This window comes from Episyrphus balteatus, chromosome 2 (assembly GCF_945859705.1).
Source record: "Episyrphus balteatus chromosome 2, idEpiBalt1.1, whole genome shotgun sequence".
NCBI classification, from domain to species: domain Eukaryota; kingdom Metazoa; phylum Arthropoda; class Insecta; order Diptera; family Syrphidae; genus Episyrphus; species Episyrphus balteatus.
In genome coordinates, this window is record NC_079135.1 from 26,235,913 (window position 1) to 26,256,655 (window position 20,743).

Here is a 20,743-nt window from a genome sequence, read left to right on the forward strand (position 1 = left end):
AGATAATATTTCATCTTTTGCCATTGAATAATATTATTCAATGCTTTTGCTTAATTCATTGAACCTATTAGCAAATAATTCTTTCCTGTTTATATGTATTTTAATTTTATTTATATATTGCACCATTTGCTTCAAAAACATTGCTTCAAAAGCGGTCACGTATATCTAAATTTTGTTTTTTTAAATAAAACAAATTACTGACTATGATTTCTTGATATAATTTATTTTTTTTTTATCATTATTATAATATACTCGTATAAGACAAAAAAAAATATCTTTTTACTTTTTTTTAGAGTTTGAAATTACTTCAGTAGATAAGCATAAGATACAATTTTCATTGCATTATATTATTGCATTAAATTTTTAAAAAGTTTTTTTTTTAAATATATTTCGTTTATATATGTGATTTATATAAGGATGTTAAAAATTCGTCTCTGGCGGGATGAACACTTTTATTTTAAGTTTTTTTTTTCTATAACACACCTACATATATAAATGATTTTGTTTGTTTTTGTATTGATTTTTGTACGTCTAATTGTTGGTCGAACTGCTGCAATAATATGAATTTAAAATTGATATGAAAACATGCGTGTTTTTTTTTAAAAAAGGGAAGACATATATAAAACATAAATATTATGTATAATATGAAAATAATTGTCGTAATAATTTTTAATTTATATAATCAAGAAGACTATAAGCGGAAAAGAAGCAAAAGAAAGAAATAAACTAACACCTAAGAATATCTAAATTAAAAACCCCAAATTAAGCAACAATAAACCATTGAAGTATTATTAAATAATAAAGTAAAATTAATTTTAATTCAATTGTAATAGCCTGTACATTTTGTTTTTGTTGCTCGTTTAAAAGGAAAAAAGTAATAGAAGTAAAGAAAAGATATAAAGGAAAATTAATATCACAAATATATATTTTTATATATAATTAATTATTTTACAAAAGTATTGATGAAAAGCTATTTGATTGTTTTGTTTTTTTTTTTTGGTTTTGTAAGAAAAAGAAGTATAAATATAAAGGGCGACGAGAGAATATACCTCCTCTTAAGTAAGCAAATTAAAAAATGATTAAGAACAGTAAAAAAAAAAGAAGGCAGGGTTTAATGGCTTTTATCGTACGTGTCCTTATGTTGGTATCCAGAAACATATCCCGAATCATCTACAAGATTCTTACGTCCAGCAATTCCCTTGCCTTTGCCCGAATCATCGAAACGTTCCTTGTGGGAGCCGGTATACTTTGAAGTATCAGTTAAACGACCAACTGTCGCAGCTGCCTTTCCAGCCTAAAATTTAAACTTTAAAAAATTTGAACTTTTCCAAAAAATAACATTTTTCAATTTACTGAAACTTGTGATACTCCAGGTGCACCACATTCAGCGAGTTTCTTCTTGATTTCGTCTAAATCGACTTTTTTGGCCTTAGCCAAATCTTCTAGATATTTGTTGTAATCATCGTAGGAGATTTTCATTGCTTTGAATTTCTTGAAATGTATTCCAGTATCAGTTGTGGTAATCTTTTTGTCAATTACTTTGGCTTGTTTCATCCATTTGTCTGACTGAGAAAGTGTTATTAATTTGCCATCTGATTTGGTATCACCAAACTTTGAAAAAGCCTTAAAACTATCGCGGAGGGAAGCTGCAGGTTTTGGTGGATCTTCAATCGCTAATTGAGCGATTTCTTCCACTGGGGGTTTGGAGCCATTTGTTTCAGTGCTTTCGGCCATTCTTGATCTAAAAATACAACAACAAAAATTCATATTAGGTATTTGGTCATAAACATAGTCTGTATGGATTGGCGATTTTTATTCAGGAGGTATTGTTTCTAATGAAGACTCTGGTAGTCTCACCTGTATATGACAGCATGTGCACACATTTTAGCTTAAATTCTATTTAGTTTTTTGTTTTATATGATAAAGTTTAAAGCAATTTGATATTTTGTATGGATGAATGTCTATTACACAGTATGAAAATTAATCATTATCGATTAGAAATATAATAAGAATTGCAATGCACTTGTACTAAAAAATAATATTGTTAAACTTGAAATCAACCATTTATCGAACAATTAAGGAGGGGGAAATAATTCATTTGAAATTCTAAGCAATATCGTGTTTCACAAATTATGTAGCCACTGAAATCTTATTTGCTCAATAGATGTCTAACAGAATTAACTGCTTCTTTAATCTAAAACAGAAGAAGTCCAGTCAAAATAAAAAAGAAAATATTTGTCAAAAAAAAAAATATGCATTTTACTGAAATAATTCAGATACGAAATAAAGTTCTTAAGCAACAATGTACATATATTGAATAAATATTTCGGCAATATTTCTGAAATATTTTAAAAATATTTTTGTTGTCCACGATTATGAAACATTTCTGAAATAATAATTTTTTTCTCATTTGCCACACGGGGAACTTTTTTTCTTCTCAAAAAGCTGTCTTTGTAAGTTAGTTTTCATTAAATAAAGTAAAATAAATTAAAATATACTACTGGGTCGCACGTAAATGCATGCTCTTATGAAAAATGTTTAGAATATTGAAGCTTTTTTATGTAAAAAAAATAGAAAATTTTTAATTTAATGTTATAAAAAATTAAATCAAAAATAGTAAATAAAAAAAAAAACTATTTTGAATAGTTTTGACCTCCAAAGTATGCCATTTAATGCATATTTGTATATAATTGGAAATAATTTTAAAATATCATTTTTTTTCAATAGATTTTTATAAACTCGAGTTTTCAGAAAAACTTATCGACACATAAAAACACGCAGTTTAAAAAAATTCTTTAATACATTTTCACGTTTTCAAGAAATTGATTAAAAAAAAAATTGTTTTAAAAACTCAAAATTATTTATTTTAAATAAATGTTTTAGTTGAAATCGTTTACGAGAAAATCAGAAATCAAGAAAACGATTCTAGGGGAGAAACCGTTATTATGAAACTTTTTACATCTTGCTTATTTATCATAAGAACTTTCTGCTGCTCGAGTTATTAACCAACTATGTTGGTCCAACATACAGACGTTTTGACTTCAAAAATGTCATCAAAGTGATTTAGATTTTTAAATGCAGTATTAAATAATGCAAACATAATTTATGGGCCATTTTATAAAAACACGCTATTAAGGCTAAAGATTAGATCTTTAAGCATGTGTGTGTAGCAAGTAGCACCCGAAATGGACCCTTTCTCATCAATACCTCTTCCAATTTGGTATTAAAACATAACTTTGTTAAATGAAAAAACTGGAAAAAAAAGAGAAACGGGGTTAATATTAAAAAGAGGCATTTTTGAACAATGAAATGAACTTGGTGAAAAAAAGAGGCGCTAAAGTATTTGGAGGTTATTTCAAAATTTTTTTTTTTAATTCACTCAGTTTGTTTATTTTTTTAAATTACTTTCAGTAGAATTTTTTAGGAAAAAAAGTTATTTTTTTAAGAAAATAAATTAGGCTTTAATAATAAGTGAACAAAATTAATACTTATTTACTTGTTTTTTTTTTCAATGAAATGATATGAAAGTGAAAAAAAAACAACTGAAAAACAAAGAAAATTGGGTTTGATGCAAAATTGTGGAGAAACGGTTGTTCGAAGAAAAAAAAAGCTTCGGAACAAACTTAAACTGTAATAAATTCTTGATTGGTTGTAAAAAAAAATCTTTCATATCAGACGTAGTTTGGGAAAGATAAAGATAGTTAAAGGAAAAGGGAGCAAAAATTATAAAAACCGTCATAACTCGAAAACGGGACGAAAACGAGAAAATTACCTCTCAAGTTTTTCGACTTAAAATGACCTCAGGAATCCATGGTTTCCGTTTGGGGCGGTGATTATAATTTGAGGTCATTGACGCTGACCTGACCCAGGTGAAATATTAAAAATATTCCGACAATTGTTTCAAAAGATATTAAAATTTTTTTTCGTTGAATGACGAATTTTTTTTTTAGCAAAAATTCATAAGTTCTCAATATCTACGAATGTTTCAGTAATTGTTCTTATAAGGAAATATTCATCTACTTATTATCGGTCCTTATGATTTCTATCTTTTTCAAATAATGCAATGCTGATGTCTGCAACCTTGATGATGCTTTTCTGTTTATGATAAGGTTAAATATCTACACAACACATGAATATACAAACACATAGCTACATGTATGTAGATGAAATAGTTCGGGGTGAATGTTTCTTTTCTTATTGTGTATCGAATTGTATTTATCTACAACTTTCACGAACATTTCATGTTCCTTTCTCATTAGATATTAAAAAGGTATGTAGCATAGATGTAGATATCTACAATCTCAAACTCTTGATAGTGCGTCCCAGATAACAACAAGATGAATGTTACATTCTATTATGTTGTGAGCATCACCCTGACTTTGTTTTTATTGACATGAGTTTTAAAGTGTCACACGTAGTCGTAACTGGCATTCATCGTTACTATTGATTTTTTGCAATGCTATTTTTGAAGAGACTATGGAAAACAAACAAAAAAAAAATGGTTTTTAAGGAAACACCCTTCAAAGGTTATTTGTACCGGTTTTCTGTATTATGTGAATTTTTTCGAGAGAGAATTTTTTATTTAGGCTGGTTATTTATGGCTTTTACTTACTAAAAAAATGGATTTCTTTTTCGATATTTTTGGGATTCAAGAATATATTTTTAATAATATCTTGGAATGCAATATAACTAAGTATAGTTTTTGGAATAATTGTGTACAATTAGAACAAAATCGATCAACCCTCAAAGGTGATATATGGGAATAATCCAAGCACTAGAATTTCTCTTTGATATAGGGCGAGTTAAGGGGTACAGAAAAAATCTGAAAAAATTAGAGATGTCTTTTGAAAAAAAAAAAAAAAAAATGCAAATAAGGACCGGCTAATTGAATAGTTCACAATCTTTTGTGACCGAAGAGTATTTAACAAAATGTTTCGTTTTCAATTGTCACTTGAGGCATAAAATATATTTGCTTTTACAACAAAAATGCTTTAAAACCCATAATGACTTAATCAAATACGGATATCACTGCACGATCTAAACAAATCATTACACACCCCTTAGCATTTCCCTTAACAATCATGACTTGACTCTTAAAAAAATATCTTGATTGTAATTTGCAGCAATAAGAAAAACTTTAACACTTAGACACTAATTTTAATATTGATTTCAAGTGTAACAATATTGTCTGACACCGTGACAAATGATATACACTTTTTATAGGTGTGACAATTGTAATGAGAAATGACAAGTAGGAACACTTTACCGCTAGATTGTACGAAATTTACTGACGATTTGTTGAATAACTCATAAAATTCACTTTAATTCAAATTTGTGATAAGAAAATAAAAACAAAAAAAAGCATTGTTTTTTTTTTATTGCAAACTATTGGACATACAAAAATAAGTTGAATTTTATTATTCATTTGTGAATATAATGAGGCTTTCATCATTGTGATAAAATATACAAAGTTACTGGACTTTGTTTGTATATTTTTATTTGCATGATTAATCGTTTTTAAATATCTATGTACATTGTGTAGGTACGTCATTCTTACAAGAATAATTCCCTGAAGTACAGTGGCGTAGGTGGAAAATGTTTAATATAGAAACAGGGCTCTGTAGCTTTTTGAGAAAATGAAGCCTTAAAATAAAATTTATATCTTTTAATCCTCTCAGTATTTTATTTTTAAAATTTTTTTTTTTAAATCTCTTATGGCCAGTTTCATGAAGCCTTTTAAATATTTACATCCGAATATTTGTTCCATACAAAAAATATCATTTAAAAATTTAAAAGCCTGGTAAATTTTTATGAAATCCGCCAATAGTTTCTAAAACTACAAACAAGATATTTGCATTAAAGTTTGCCTTGGCTACCCTCTAAATTTCAAAATACAACAATTTTAGACTTTTCATTTTTTTAAACCAAATAATGTTAAAATAGTATCATAACTTAAAATCTCCATTTTACATGAAAACAAATCGAATTCTCATTAAATTTAACACGATAAACTAATTAATTACTCAAACTCTGCACATCCATAACACTTAATGCTATAGTTAACTATCATATAACTTTTTTATGCCCACATCGAATGCGAGTGTAAACCAAATAAACATCTCTTAACCGTGACATGCTACAGATAAGCCATTAATTCACCGAAAAGAAGTTCGTTATCTCAAGAACTGGTTATAACTTCGATGTAAGTAGTTTTATATACCAAAATATAAAAGGTGAACAAAATATCCGTGTCCTTGATCGCATTAATAATAACAAAATTATAACCGGATTTGATTGAGTTTTGACCAAGCTAATATCCACTACAACGATAAAGGAAGGTATAAAAAATCTTATGAGTATCATTAACCTTTGGTGTAGGTCCTGTCTTGGGGTTTTATAGCAGCTTCTTTACTTCTAAATCAATTGGATTCGAATCATATATTTTGCTTGCTTGATATGAATAACTTAACGGTCAAGTAAAGTTTTTGTAATTTTTTTTATTTGAATGTCTTTCTTAAAAATTTTATTTTAAGAAAAATGTTCAATGATGCAAAGGGTTTTAGTTCTAGAAGTTATTTGTTTTTAATATTCCTTTAAAATTGTTTTGTGTATAAGTTAACTCAGTTTTTGAACAACAAAATACTCAATTGATGAAATACTAATTATATTTGTTTTTCCTATTTCTTTTCTTGTCTTCAATTTACTTGAGAAAAACTATATTTTTACACAAAAAAAATTTTTTTTTGTTTAGTTTTAAAGAAGGTTAAAAGTTTTTCTCTCCCATTTTTAATGTTAGATTTTTATCTATCATTTTTTAAATAACCCAGCAGGATTTGCTCTGAAAAAAAATATTTTGAATCAGTGTCGAAGTTCTGTGTGTGCCAAGATTCGGATTCCAAATTTTTTTATTTTAAAATTGTGCAAAAAATTTCAACAGGAAATCGAAAAACCTATTCATAACTGTAAGTATTAAAACTGGTTACAATAAAGTATCCATAAGATTTTAATTACAGAATTTCGAAAAAGGAGAATAATGGATTATAAAAATTTTGTATTTGCAGAATTTTGAAATACAAAATAATAAAAAGGTAGATTAATGGAATACAGAATAATGTCATACAGAATCTTTAATTCAGATATAGAATTAAGGTCATATAGAAATTTGAGAACCGTTCCTTTAAAATCGTTTGTTTTGAAAAGTTAAAATGAGTTAAAAGCAGGAGTGGTACAGATTTTAATTTCATCTTAAAGACCAAGTCTTGTGATAACATTTCCGTAAACTGACTTTACAAACATCCCAGATTTTTTTCTTAAAAAAAGTACGTATACACCACAGTGAACGAAAAAGTGAATTTATATCAATACTTTAGATACACCCATTTTATGTAAAATTTTTACAAAAAATCAGCTCAAACTTTTATTTTTATTTTTAAAAACTCTTTATTAAATGGGGCGAAATTGACATTATTATACATTCACAGAACTTTTCACTTGAATTGACATTAAAACTTAAATGTGATATAATAAACTTGGAAAATCCATCATTTTTTTTGTGTGTCCGAGTTCTTTCTTCTTTCATACTTCCCATAGGTTTTTTGTATGCTGATCTCGAATTCAAAATCAGAAAAATTCTTACACAACACGTGAACACGTTATTGAGATATTTCCGTTTGTAAAAAAAAATTGCATTTCTTTACAGTTTTTGAGGTTACGCGCAAAGGAGCGTGTTAATTTGCTTTAAATTATCTTGTACCGGTTTCTAAAAGAACTATATTTTTATTTAAAATCCGTTTAATTCTTTTTTTAATTCTTTTTTTTTCTTTGGGAAATCTTAAGTTGGAACAACATCTTTATGTTTAGTATATCTCATTTTCATTTGGGTTTAATAGCAAATCTCGAAAAAGCTCTTAATCGATCACTTTCAAAAGTTCAGAATGTTTCATTTACATTCTCATTAATTTTATATTGTTTTGAACAAGAAAAAAATTATATTTACTACCTATGTCAAAATTTGAAAGCGATCGGTAAAGAACTTTTCAGATTTGCTATTAAAAGCAAATGAACTTAAGATAAACCAAACACGTTGACTTCAACTTAAGATTTCTCGAAGAACAAAAGAGATATTGAAAAAATTTACTAGGATTAGTTCTTTTGTAAGCCAGTATAAATTAATGATGTGATTGAATTTTCCTGACACCAGCATCCTTTAGAAAAATATAATTTGTTTTCTGTAACAAAAACCAATTTAATTTTGTGTACCGGTAAATTTATTACTATAAACTTGTGTTGAAACCTGCGTTACGTTTTAGAATTGCTTTGAAACACCAATGCCCTTTTTAAAAAGTCTTTATATATACACTTCTATCAATAACAACAAAAACATACGACCGAATGGGGTATTAAACTTAGCTAAACAAAAAAACAAGGTGTGTTAATATAGTGAGGACATTTTTCTTTATGAATTCCAAGAATAAATAATTATTTATTTGACCCATGTGATTGGGAGGCCTGGCCTCTTGCTGATTTTATAGCCTTACAATATAGTTGTAGATATTAAATACAAAAATGTAAGTAGGTGATTTTAATAACGCCAACTTGTTAGGAATCATTGTATTTTATTGTTGTTGTTGTTATTGTGCGATTTTATTTTTATTTTTTTTTTATTTTTATTTAAATCGGTAGTAAATGGTTTAAATAATTGCCAATGACAGCATTTATAGCTTTTAATGGAATCGAACGAATTGTAGAAGTTATTTACGTTGTGTTTATCTTCGCTGCGGGAAAAAGTTATACGATTAGAGTTCCTTTTTTTTAAAGAATAAGAGGGAGGTTGTATTTTTTGTTTACTAACCACTAACATGCACTTATGATGAGCCTCTGATCGTAGATAAAAGCTTGTTCTAAGCTTACTACATCAAAGAATCTGAAGTGAAAAAAAAAAAAAAGAACACGAATGAAAATCATCTGATATGATACACCGAAAAAAAAACCAATATCAATTTTACATTTTTTAAATATCAAATTAACATTTATTAAATATCAGCCAAAAATGCTCTATAAAATGTGTTTTATAATATTTAAAATGTTAAAACAACATTTTTATTATCAGGATGATATTTAAATGTCACATTTTGGAATTTTTTTTAATATTTTATTATCATTTTTTTTATATCAATTTCTCATTCCAAATTATTGAAAAATATTAAATAAAAAATTCTTAATGTGTACTAATTTAAAGGCGCTTTGTTTTTTTTTTCAAAGTAAAATGTATGATTTACTGAGAAAATTTGATCGGCACTTAGATTTTACTTCACATAGTTTGGGAGAAAATAAGAAAACAATTATATCACTTATAATAGAAAAAATAATATAACCACTATTTTGTAAAGAATATTCCCTTTCAGTAATGTTTTGAAAAAAGAAAGAAAATTCTTAAAATAATAAAAATAATAAAAAAGAAAAGGAAAAATAATAAACTAAAACGTAAAATCTAGTCAACATTGATATTTTAACTGTCAAAGTGAAATTTTCACTATCCACTTTAACTTAAAAAAATGTCAAAATGATATTTTAATTGTCAAAGTGAAATTTTCACTGTCCCACCTGAAACTAAAAAATGTCAAAATGATATGATAAAATATCAAAATTGATATTTTAATTGTTGGACGACTTTTGTCACTGAAAAATGTTAATTTGATAGGTGCTGTTATTATTAAAATTTTTTTTTCGGTGTACTTTGACAATTTTTTGTTGAGATTTAATTGATTTCTGCAAAATTTTTTATGGTCATAAAACGACTATAGAAACATTTAAAAGTTATCCTTTTTTCAAGGTTATTATAAATTCAAATTAAATTAATTTGGAGATAAACAAATCGCGACCCTAGAACAACAAGGTTCTAAGTACACCTAAGTGTGTTTTGAGAAAAACGCATCTGAATATTGAAACACCTTTATACCGTCACTGTGTAGGAAAAGTTTGATTTTTTGTTTACAATTTTTGGCTTAAAAAAAAAATTTTAGCTTAAAAAACTAATAAAAACACATTTTTAACCCTTAAATTTGACTTTAAAAAACCATATAGGACTTCGTTGCTCAACGATGCGACAGTTAAATTTAGAACAATAAGGTTCTATGTACAATTTTTATTCTTGTGACCTTAGTTATTCGATATTGAAGAATTGGGATGCGTTGAAATAAAAAGATTTAAATAATTTTTTTCTTTTTGTTTAAGAGTAGCGGATTACAGCAATTATTTATTGTTTTGATAATAAATTCTATTTCTAAATAATAAACAAAGTCTAATTGCTCAGCATTCAGTTTTTGCGTCTAAACACGTAACATAGTTCTAACTGCAACTTTGGAGTTAGAACCCTGTTGCTCGCAACTCAAATCGAAAAAGAGGCAGATAGAACTCTGTATCTCTGGGTATTTTGTGAAACAAAGTTCTAAGTGGAAGTTAGAACCATATTGTTTAAATCTCAAATGAAAATTATGCAGATATAACTCTGTAGCCCTGGTTATTTTCGAAACGGAGAGAGATAGAGCAAAATAGATAGCGGGAATCGAAAGAGCACCACGAATTTAAATAGATTTGATATATAACTCATTTTTTTTTCAAAATTGTCGGTTAAAACCTTGTTGTTCTGAGGTCGCGAAATATGTATGTTCGACAAACAACAAATTATTGTGGCACACAATTTTAGGCTTCCCTCTCCCGGAAATTTACTAAACATATAGAAATAATAAAAACAAATGAGATAATTAGCTTTAATTTAAGTTGAATTGCAATGATGTCATTGCCAATTTTTTTTTTTTAAATTATATTTTCTACCTAATAATAATGTAGAGCTAAATAAATTTTTAGCTTATCAGCTTTTTTAGAGTTTTCTATAGAATTTAATATTTAATTTTTATCAACAGGTGTTTTTTTTTTTCTACCAAAGCCTTTATCAGCACTCAATCAATCTCAAATGCATTGTTGTCTGATAAAACCTAAACACAAATATATATCCACATCAAAATCCACAAACAAAAATTAACTTCAATTATCAAAAAAGTCACGTCTTAAAGAGGTAAAAAATTTTCAATGTCACAACCATAATTTTAATTATAAATTCCATACAAAACTATTAAGTTCTAAAATGTATTTTTAAACCTTATTAAAAAATTAAATCAATATGAAATATAGTTTAAAGTTTTAAAAAACTTGTTTCCCCAACCCAATAATAACACGAAAGACATGCGACATGACATCATAGTGTGATGAGAGACCATCTATAATTTCCATAAATTAACCATAGAATCTTCTCTAGAAATACTGTTCACCTTTGTTCTTTTTTGAATTTTGTTTAAAATAAATAATGACAGCATAAAAATAATAATTAATGTGTTATCGCTACAGCAGAAAAAAAAAACAAATCGAGCTTGAAGTGGAAGGTATAAGTTTTTTTTTTTTTTTTGTTCCAAACAAAATAAATGAGGCTAATCAAGTATATCAGGCCTGTGTGTTTATGCCAAAGCTGCTTAAATGCTTTGGGGGCACGACTATAAGATGGATATTATGCAATGTTAAATTAAATTGTGTGCTGTCCATTAAAAACATTTCCTAATTATATGCTAATCAGCTTTAGAAATAATTTATTGCTGACTATAATAGAACTGCGTGCATCTTTTTCCCCCCTTTAGGGTGTGGTAGTTAATTAACTATTCTTAATTGAAAAAAAAAAATGAAAAATATTTCCACTTTATCAAAATAATTTGTTCCAAAAACTACACAATTTTTTTTCAAAAACAAAACAATGAAAAAATCATGACCTAAAATCTAAAAAACAGCCTGTTTTTATATGTCCTACTTTTTCCTTAACTTTGAACGTATTGTAGTCGTTCCAATTCTTATTGGGGAGGAACGAGAAATCCTTGTGGGAAATGATTTCCCTTTTATAATGATTTTTTTTTTTGTCAAACATTCATACAGGAATACAACTTTCACTTGATAAAACAAGCAGTTACGGCGGCTATATGCGTCTTTTAAGGAAGCAAACAAAGTCTATTCACATCACCACCCGCCAGAGAAGAGAGTCGCGTCTCAATGTCTATATGCGCATGTTCTTATTATTCATTAATCATCCCGCCATATAAAATATCGTCATCATCCGGAAGAAGATGCCCTCGGATAAATATATGAAACGAATATGATGCCATGACATGGAAAACTTATTTATAACAACACCATCAAACAAAATGAAACGAAAAAAAACATCGCTAAACTTTATGAAGGGGGTTGTGAAATTGCATTTAGGTTAACATAAGATTTTCATCCGATGGAGTGAACAAATAAAAGTAAAACGAAAAAACACACAAAAATATAACGTATACGCCCTGGTTACCCATTCGTCGTAAAGTAAAAGTAACCCCTGTTTTGTTTGTAAACAAAATGATCTGTGTATCTAACAAATCTACTCAACTGTTACTTATTATGTATATCGAAGGGGTTGAAAAATTTCCGTGGCAATAAATTTTAATCAAGAATATTTTTATTTTACCTTTTTTTGTTTTAAAAGAGAGATATTTATCCAAAAATTGATGATGGGGAATGTATCCAATAAATGTGTTTGGTATTATAATGTTTTTTGTTTTTATTTTTATTTTGTTTTAAAAAGAACAAACGCACTACAACCACTGTACCACAACGTACTAAACAGTTGACGGAATCCAACTGCGAAAAGCAAAAAACTTTAACTCAGACAAAAATTTACGAGTGGTGTTTATTTTTTTACTATACACTTTTGCTTGCTAGCACTAAAAGTGAGAAAGCATTTGAATTTTATTTGATGTAGTTGTATGTGTGTATTTTTCTGTCTACTTTTTTAAACTTGAGCGAAATTTTGGATTGAGTGAGATTGTATATGAAGTTTACTGTGAAGGTATCCAGTGTCACCCTTAAGTTGTGAATTTTTCTCCCCATATTGAAAGCTTTTCTCCAAGTAAGATGTGAAATACGTAGAAGAAAGTTGGTAGAAAAGGAAACAGTAGGTGGTAAAAGTTAAGGGTAACAATAAAAAATATGGATTTTTTAATGCACAAGATTTACATTTTCAAGATGCGTCATACCATCGGTGATTTTGAGGGTAGCATGGAATTAAGTCAACCGCAATAAAGTCATAAACCTAGGTTATATGTATTAAGTACCAGGCTAATGGATATTTTATTATTTTTAATTTCTTTATTGATAGGTTTGGTTAAAGTTGTGTAAAATTTTGAAGCTTTTTATAAACGTATGCTTTTTAATTTTATGATAAATGTCATATAGTATTAAAATTTGATTTTTAAATTACGAAAACCGTTAGTAACGGTTCAAAAAATATTGTTAGGACCGTTTTTGAGGAAAACATACTTTTCCATTTTTGGCATATGCCAATTACCGTTAATTTTGGTCCCAAAAATAAAATTTCAATCAGAGAATCATTGCTCCAGCAGTTAAGGCTTATCATTAAAAGTTTATTTCAAAATAATGTTCCACATAGTTTCAAGTCCAAAAACATACCATTTTAGGAGTAATCCACAATCCAATAGAATAATCTTTGTTTGAAATATGAATTTATGCCCATACATAGTTGGCAAATTAAGGAATGTTTTTGGACTCATATGTCGTTTTCGATTGGTTCCACTCAAGAATTCACTCATGCTGAAATCGAATAAAACAGGTCAAGTCGCTTTTACTCAATTCTGTTTTTTTTTGTGTTTGTGAAATTTCAAATGTCAAATATTGATTTAATTATAAATTAAATAAATTAAATTAAATAAATTATAAATCTGAAGACGGCGAAGAAGAAGAGGTCTACAAATCATTCAATTGCATTAAGGTCCTCATTTTAATTATATGTATCTAATTAATTTTAATTTCAACAAACAAAAACATTTTTAATGACAACAAAAAAAGAATGATTGAGTATTATTAGTGCTTCTGAATTTAAATCGGGAAGAGAATTTCTCTTCTGAGAAGCGTTCTGTCTGTCAGTTTTGTGCGAATAAAACGCTTTCAGAAGGCTTCTGAATGATTACGCACGCTTCCGGACTGCCAATCGAAAACGATGATAGACTTAATTGAAATAAATTAGTTCCTGTCAAAAAATGGTGGGAGGGTTTTTTTTTTGAAATTTCAATTTTTCTGAAAAACTTTGAAAGGAAAAATTGAAATTAAAAAAAATTTATTGCACTACTGGTGTCCAACTCTCTCTTATGGTATAAGTTACTCTAACGTTAAAGCTTTTTATTTAACAAAATTAGGGAAAATTTAAAATTTAATATTTTTATGGAATTTTATAAGTAGTGAAAAAAAATTAAGTCTGTTTTTATAATTGGCTTAAGGATGTTTTAAAGGATCTTTTACACAAAACCAAGTATGCCATTTGATTTCTTGTTTAAAAAAGAATTAAAAAAAAAAAATTTCGAAAGTCCTTGGAGTCGTTTTTTTTTTAAATAAATTTTTGTGTACACAAATTTTCTAACATTTTTCAAAAAATAGTTGGTATGCCATTTTGAAGAAATAATTAATAATTTACATAAAAAAAACTAAATTTTATAATTTTTCAACAAACCGTTTTCAAAAAATTGATTTTTCAAAAAAAAATTTGAAACATTTTTTTTTAATCCAAAAATGTGTTTTGTGAAAATTTTCTTAAATTTTAATATAACTTTAATATAAACGCTTTTTCATAAAAATTTTTAATTAAAATCGGGTTGATGTGGTACGAGATATTCAGAAACCAAAAAAAACGTTCTATGGCAGGTACCGTTAATAACGGTACAAAACATATTTTTTTTATTTCAAAAGTTGGCTCTTATACTACATACTACAACAAGAATTTTAATCAAAATCGTTAGAGCTGTTTTTGAAAAAAATTACCTTTTCAATTTCCATTATATGGCAGTTACCGTTAGTTTTGGTTATAAAAAACTTTCAATTTCCCCTGTAGGGAATCACCCAAAACTGCTAAGTACCAAGTTTGAAGAAAATCACTTCACTCGTTTAGGCTGTAGGTCGAGTATATACAGACAGACAGACAGACAGAACTGCCGGACCCACTTTTTTGGCAATCTTTATAGTCGTAATGTCATGAAAAATTGTTATCTCGAGTTCGATTTTTTTTACGAATCCTAAACTTGCCCTATAGTAGGTACGTGTGTACATCACAAGTAAAAAAATCCCAGCGTTACTTTGGCAAAACTATTAACGAAGACTGATTTTAGATGATCTAGCAACAAGTTGTGACGGGCACCGCAATTCTACTTCTTTTCAGAGACACGTCCGACTAATTGCAGCCATTTTCATATTTCATAATATTTATCCGTGAAAATTTTATAAATTTTATTATAGTGAATAGATTTCTTGTATATCATGAAAATGGAGAAGCATGAATTTGATAAGTTTCTTTTAACATGGACAATGAACTTTCAGTTATCTAAAAAACTTAATATTTGCTATAACTTGTTAGTCATCATTTTTAATTGAGTTCTTTTAGACGTAAGCTATAGCAATAAATCTTGTTAGGGGTTTTTATGTGAAACAGAAAGCTTAGCACTTTTTTAACTTTTTTTTAAACACAAATTGCAGTTTCTCAAATTTTCAAATATTGTTTAAATTCAATCGTAAAAAAAAACAAACCAAAATTATATATTTGATAAGAGTGGTTCTTCGTTTTTCTATTTAATATTAAATCGCTTATCATTATAAATTGATGATTAAAAAAATAATCAAATCGGAATAGTGATTTATACTCTATACTGTATCCAATGGTCAACCTAAAACAAGGGATGACATCAACCTATTCGGTGGTATCATTTTTAGTATTTGGTATTGGTGTTAATAAAGCGCCAAAAAGCTTTTTTGAGTTTGAAAAACAAACTCAATGTTAAATTTGAGTAAAAAAAAACTACCTCAAAAAATGGACCAATTATTAATATTTCTGTTCTAGACAAAGTGACTCTAGAGGTGTGTAGCTTCCTCTTTACATCGACAGAAGAATGAGGACTCTACGTCAGACAACAATGGAGTTTCAGTTTATGTTTTTTCAGTCTTTTATGACACAATCTTTTTTTACGGCCTATTTTCGTCGTCACCTTAAAGAAAAAGCGTTTTCAAAATATTGTTGTGACAACATAATTAATTATTATACACGAAATGCGGAACTCTTGCGTGTAAGATTTTCGTTATTTTTGTTTACATCAAAACAAATATATCTAGATCTACACAGCGACGACTAGAACTGTGTGTGCCGGGCCTTTACAAAAACAACCTACTTGGTTCATTCATTCATTCTTGGCAAAATTATCTTAAATTTATTATAATTTCCATGCTATAAAGCTAAATGGTGATATCATATTTAACGGTTTGTTGATGTTCCAAGGTAAACTTTTATATAGGGTGTTTTTTTTTTTTTTTTTGAGAATATGTAGGTATGTTTTTTTTCTAAGTTTCGACTACGACTAAGAAATACCTACCTAATAACACAGCCACACAAAAAAAAAAAGTTCTGACCTGGGGTTGCGACTACGTTTTTCATATAGTTTTTGGGTCGCTAAAACCGAATCCGAAGTCCGTTTTGCCTCATCACGTCAGGTTTTCGAGATTACCTCAAAAAATGTCACGAAAAAAAAATGTTTTCTTTGATCTGGATTTGCGAATATGTTAATCATATAGTTTTTGGATTGCTGAATCCAGATTCGAAGTCAATTTCGCCCTATCACGTCTGGTTTCTGAGATATCCTAAAAAAAATGTCAAAACCAAAAAAACAAAAGTTTTTATCTGGGGTTGCGACTAGGCTTTTCATATATTTTTTGGGCCCTGAAACCGAATCGAAAGTTTATTTTGCCGTATCACGCCAGGTTTTTGAGATATCCTCAAAAAATATCAGATAGGAACTTTTTTTTAGTTTAGATATACATTATGTATAAAGTATGTATGTATTTATTCCATAAATAAGCTATACATAATGCATAAATAAAATGACTACAGTTCACCAAAAATTCTATCATTGTTATTTAGAGGGGAGAGACAACACTTCATTATAGATTTTTAATAGTCACAAAATCCAAAGAAATTAATGCACTTCTTACCTACTTCCCCGAGCTCAGAAGAGCACATATAGTACTAGATTTCCTAAATTTATCTTCTGCACTTAAAAAAACCACAATCAGGGTATTTTTAACAAAGTTTAAATTTAAAGTTTCCATTAGAGGTAAAGGCTTTAACTAAAGAAGAGTGAATTAAATTAATTTTTAATGATTTATACTTAAAGGCGTCAATAGTTTAAAAACTCCGTTAACTAAAACGATAAATTTCAATATTTAATGGAAGCTCAATAAATTGGCCCTTAGTGTCTACAAGTTTTGTATTAATTTTATATATGTATACAGGGTGTCACGGAATAAGATATGAGCATTTTAGGGTGTGATTCTTGGGTATGTTCTAAAAAAAATTATTTACAGCAAATTCCTGAAAAATTGATGCCACCTAGCGATGATTTAAGAGAAAGCTCACTTTGGTGAGCCTTTACTCATGATAATGCTACTTTCTCCGTTACTAAAAATGATCGAAACTTCGTTAATATTTTAATTTTTAGGAAAATAATATCCTTTGTACCTCAGATTTTAATTTTTAAAGGCTGTTCTTTTATTCTTACTTATGATAATTTTTTACTTTAAGGCTAAGCGCACACATGCGATTTTGATCGCGCGATTATTCATTCGCAAATTAGATGACAACAATTTCAATGACTGTAGACACAATTTTCAAATTTTTAATCGCGAGAAGCATGTGTGTTCACAGCCATTGAAATCCTTGTGATCCATTTTTGCGACTGAATAATCGCGTGACTAAAATCGCATGTGTGCGCCTAGCCTAAGGCCAATTTTTTTTTTTGCTTTAATCATAAAAAGGTTAGAATTAAAAATGTTTTTTCTTTGTTGTTAAAGATAATATTTATTTAAAATCTTGTTACAACAATTATTTTAAATTTTTATTTAAAAAAAAATATTATTTCGGAGGTAATTCAAGATTTGAATAGTTTTGAAGCTATTTTTTTAACAAAAAGTGATAGAAACAAGATTGATATTGGAATCGATAGATATTATAGATTTTTAAATTAATATTTTTTATAAAATTTTTAATTTCTTAAGATTTGAATTGTTTTTGTAAAATAATTACACATGTATGTTGTCGTAAAACATATTTTTTTCATTTAGGTATTTTTATAAGGACGCCAAAAGAAAAATTATTTATGTGGACTTATTCACTTTTTATTGATTTTAATGATTTAAATAAATTGTATAGTATTTAACATTTGAATCGTGTGAAGTTTAAAATTATTTTAATATGACAAAAATCAGAGAACAACAAAAAAAACTTCGAAATCTTGTCACCACATAAACTAAACACTTTTTAGTTAATAAATGTACCTGTTCAAATAAAAATAATGATGAATGCATGTATGACATGAATATTTTGTTAACCTCAGGAAATAAAGAAAAAGATTTGACTAAAGTAGGTCATATACACCTCGGACTGACAGAAAATTACTTTAGGAAAATTAAAAAGATTCTTTTTTATTATTGTTTTGTGCATGGCAATTATGTTTAGTACACGAAAGGCAAAAATAATCTTGTATATAATTAAAAGTATTTTAGTTAATGGCGTTTATCTAACAATAATTAACAACATTAATTGTAAATTTAAACAACATTGAATATGTTATAACTCGTAAGTAATTAATGTGGGGGAATTTAAATTTAAAGTAACCTGATTGCGAGAAGATATAAACAAATAGAAAGTATTGCTAATGGCCTCCTGACCCTGTTTACTCCCCTATTACGATTGTCAACTATCAATTGATAGTTGATAAAAAATAAATTTCGATCTCTTATTATCTAATTTGCAAAAAAAATTGAAAACAAAGAATGATGCCAACCGTTATTATTTGAAATTTAATTGAAAAATTCCATTAAAAAATTACCAGTTTTCCCCCCAAATTAGGTTTTAAAACACCAAATTTCAGTAATTATCATCTACCAATTGATAGTTGACAATCGTAATAGGGGTGTTAGTTTGAAAATATTGAGTTTTTATTTTTATATACCTACTCTATCTAATATACCCAAAAAAATCATTTCAAGAACATTTCCAATCTTCAAAAACTGAACTTCAAGTCTGGGTGAAGTGGTAAAAAAAAGCTTAGAAAAATGTGTGGGGTCTGATAAAAGAAAGAAGCCAAATTATGTCAATAACTTAGGAAATCTCATTGTCTTGTGTTTTTCAGGTTATGATACTTATGTTACATACTTTTTAGTACTTTGTTGTTTTCCAGAGTTGTTACATAATATAAACTTTAACGAAGAAAACCTAATAAAAATAGTAAAATTATTAAAATTTAATAATATAAACTTTATCAACCCATTTATTAAGGCCGAGTCTTTAAATTTCCAACAGTATCTTTAACGTTGCCATTTGATGAAGAATAAAAAAAAACTATTTTGGGTTACGCCTGTTTTCAAGTTGATAAATTATAATCTGATCCAAAATGTTAGCGTTACAAAACAAAATTGATTTTTTTAAAAACAATTTTCAATATTTTCAAAAGAATTATTTCATATGACCTTGGTTCTTAAGATTTCATTCCACTTTAAATGCAGTACTTAATATTCTTCAAGTCCGTGCAAAAACACCCATAAATCTTAACCCATTCAATAGTAACAACAAAGCTAATTTATTATTATCAGTTCAACAATTTTATTTTTCCAAACAAATAGTCCAACAACACGATATACCAGCCACTTAGATTTCAAAACAACATTATACCTTACTCGACTCCTAATCCTAAGATTTATGATCTTCCAAACACCTATAACCAATGATCCTCTTCTTCGCTAAGAGTAACTTCTAAATAAAATCAAAATAAAGAAGCAACATTCTTCCTTTACGACAAATTCCACCAACTAAAGTATTAAGTTGTTTATCGTTTACTCTGGGGATGTCTCTTTACAAGAAAAATACAAAACAATACAATTGTAAGTAGATGAAACATATTACCACTCTTCTTCTTTAGCACTCCTATAAGTACTTTTATGGAAGAAAATGCAAAATACCCTATAAGACCTAGCAAAGGAACCATCATTACATTCAACTTCTGTAACAAAGTATATGATAATGCACTTTTAAAGGCTCCACACTATCGTTGTAATAAAGTTGCAAGTAATCGAAATCCATGATAGCCAAAGACATTAAACGTTGCCATCGTTGCGCAGCAGCCGGCCATTGTATGTATATCAGAAAGAGGATGCTCCACAAAACCCGCAACATCGAAGGTGACGACAAACGAACAAAAAAACAAGACGAGTTTTGCTTGTGCCTCGACCGATTCATGATGCTGTTCGGGGCAGCTCTGTGAAATAGGTAGTTAGTAACGTCAAGGTTACGTTCAGCAATAACAATAACAACAACAAAAGTGGGAACTAGTTTGGCTGATGGAGGATGCCCCCAAGCAAGCCGGCCCTTGGCCTTCGGTTACCTTGCATTGACCTGATCGGAGCACCGCGTGCGTATACAATTGTCAATTAGTGAAAGGGATTTCCGCATACTCCCAACAGCACCACATCATTGAATTCCAATATGAAGTTGTGCGAGGATACGAATGCACACGAAATTGAAAGTCAAACTTGGCGCACAGGTCTTGGCTGCCACTATACT

At 28.1% G+C, this 20,743-nt stretch overlaps 1 protein-coding gene across 5 annotated transcripts; it reads right to left on the bottom strand.

The window, feature by feature from the left end:
* Positions 1 to 268: 268 nt before the first annotated feature.
* On the bottom strand, positions 269 to 12,735 carry LOC129908130 (tubulin polymerization-promoting protein homolog). Of its 5 annotated transcripts, none has more exons than XM_055984449.1 (4): positions 1,858 to 1,980; positions 1,354 to 1,741; positions 1,131 to 1,294; positions 269 to 547 (listed from the first exon to the last, which is right to left on the bottom strand). In XM_055984449.1, the coding sequence occupies exons 1-4, from the start codon at positions 1,881 to 1,883 to the stop codon at positions 532 to 534; spliced, it is 594 nt and encodes a 197-aa protein (XP_055840424.1). In that variant the 5' UTR covers positions 1,884 to 1,980; the 3' UTR covers positions 269 to 531. The 5 variants fall into 5 exon arrangements, with proteins under 5 accessions (XP_055840424.1, XP_055840422.1, XP_055840425.1 ...); XM_055984447.1 differs by having other exon boundaries at positions 279 to 550; XM_055984450.1 differs by lacking the exons at positions 269 to 547; positions 1,858 to 1,980 and adding an exon at positions 12,545 to 12,735 and having other exon boundaries at positions 908 to 1,294.
* Positions 12,736 to 20,743: the final 8,008 nt, after the last annotated feature.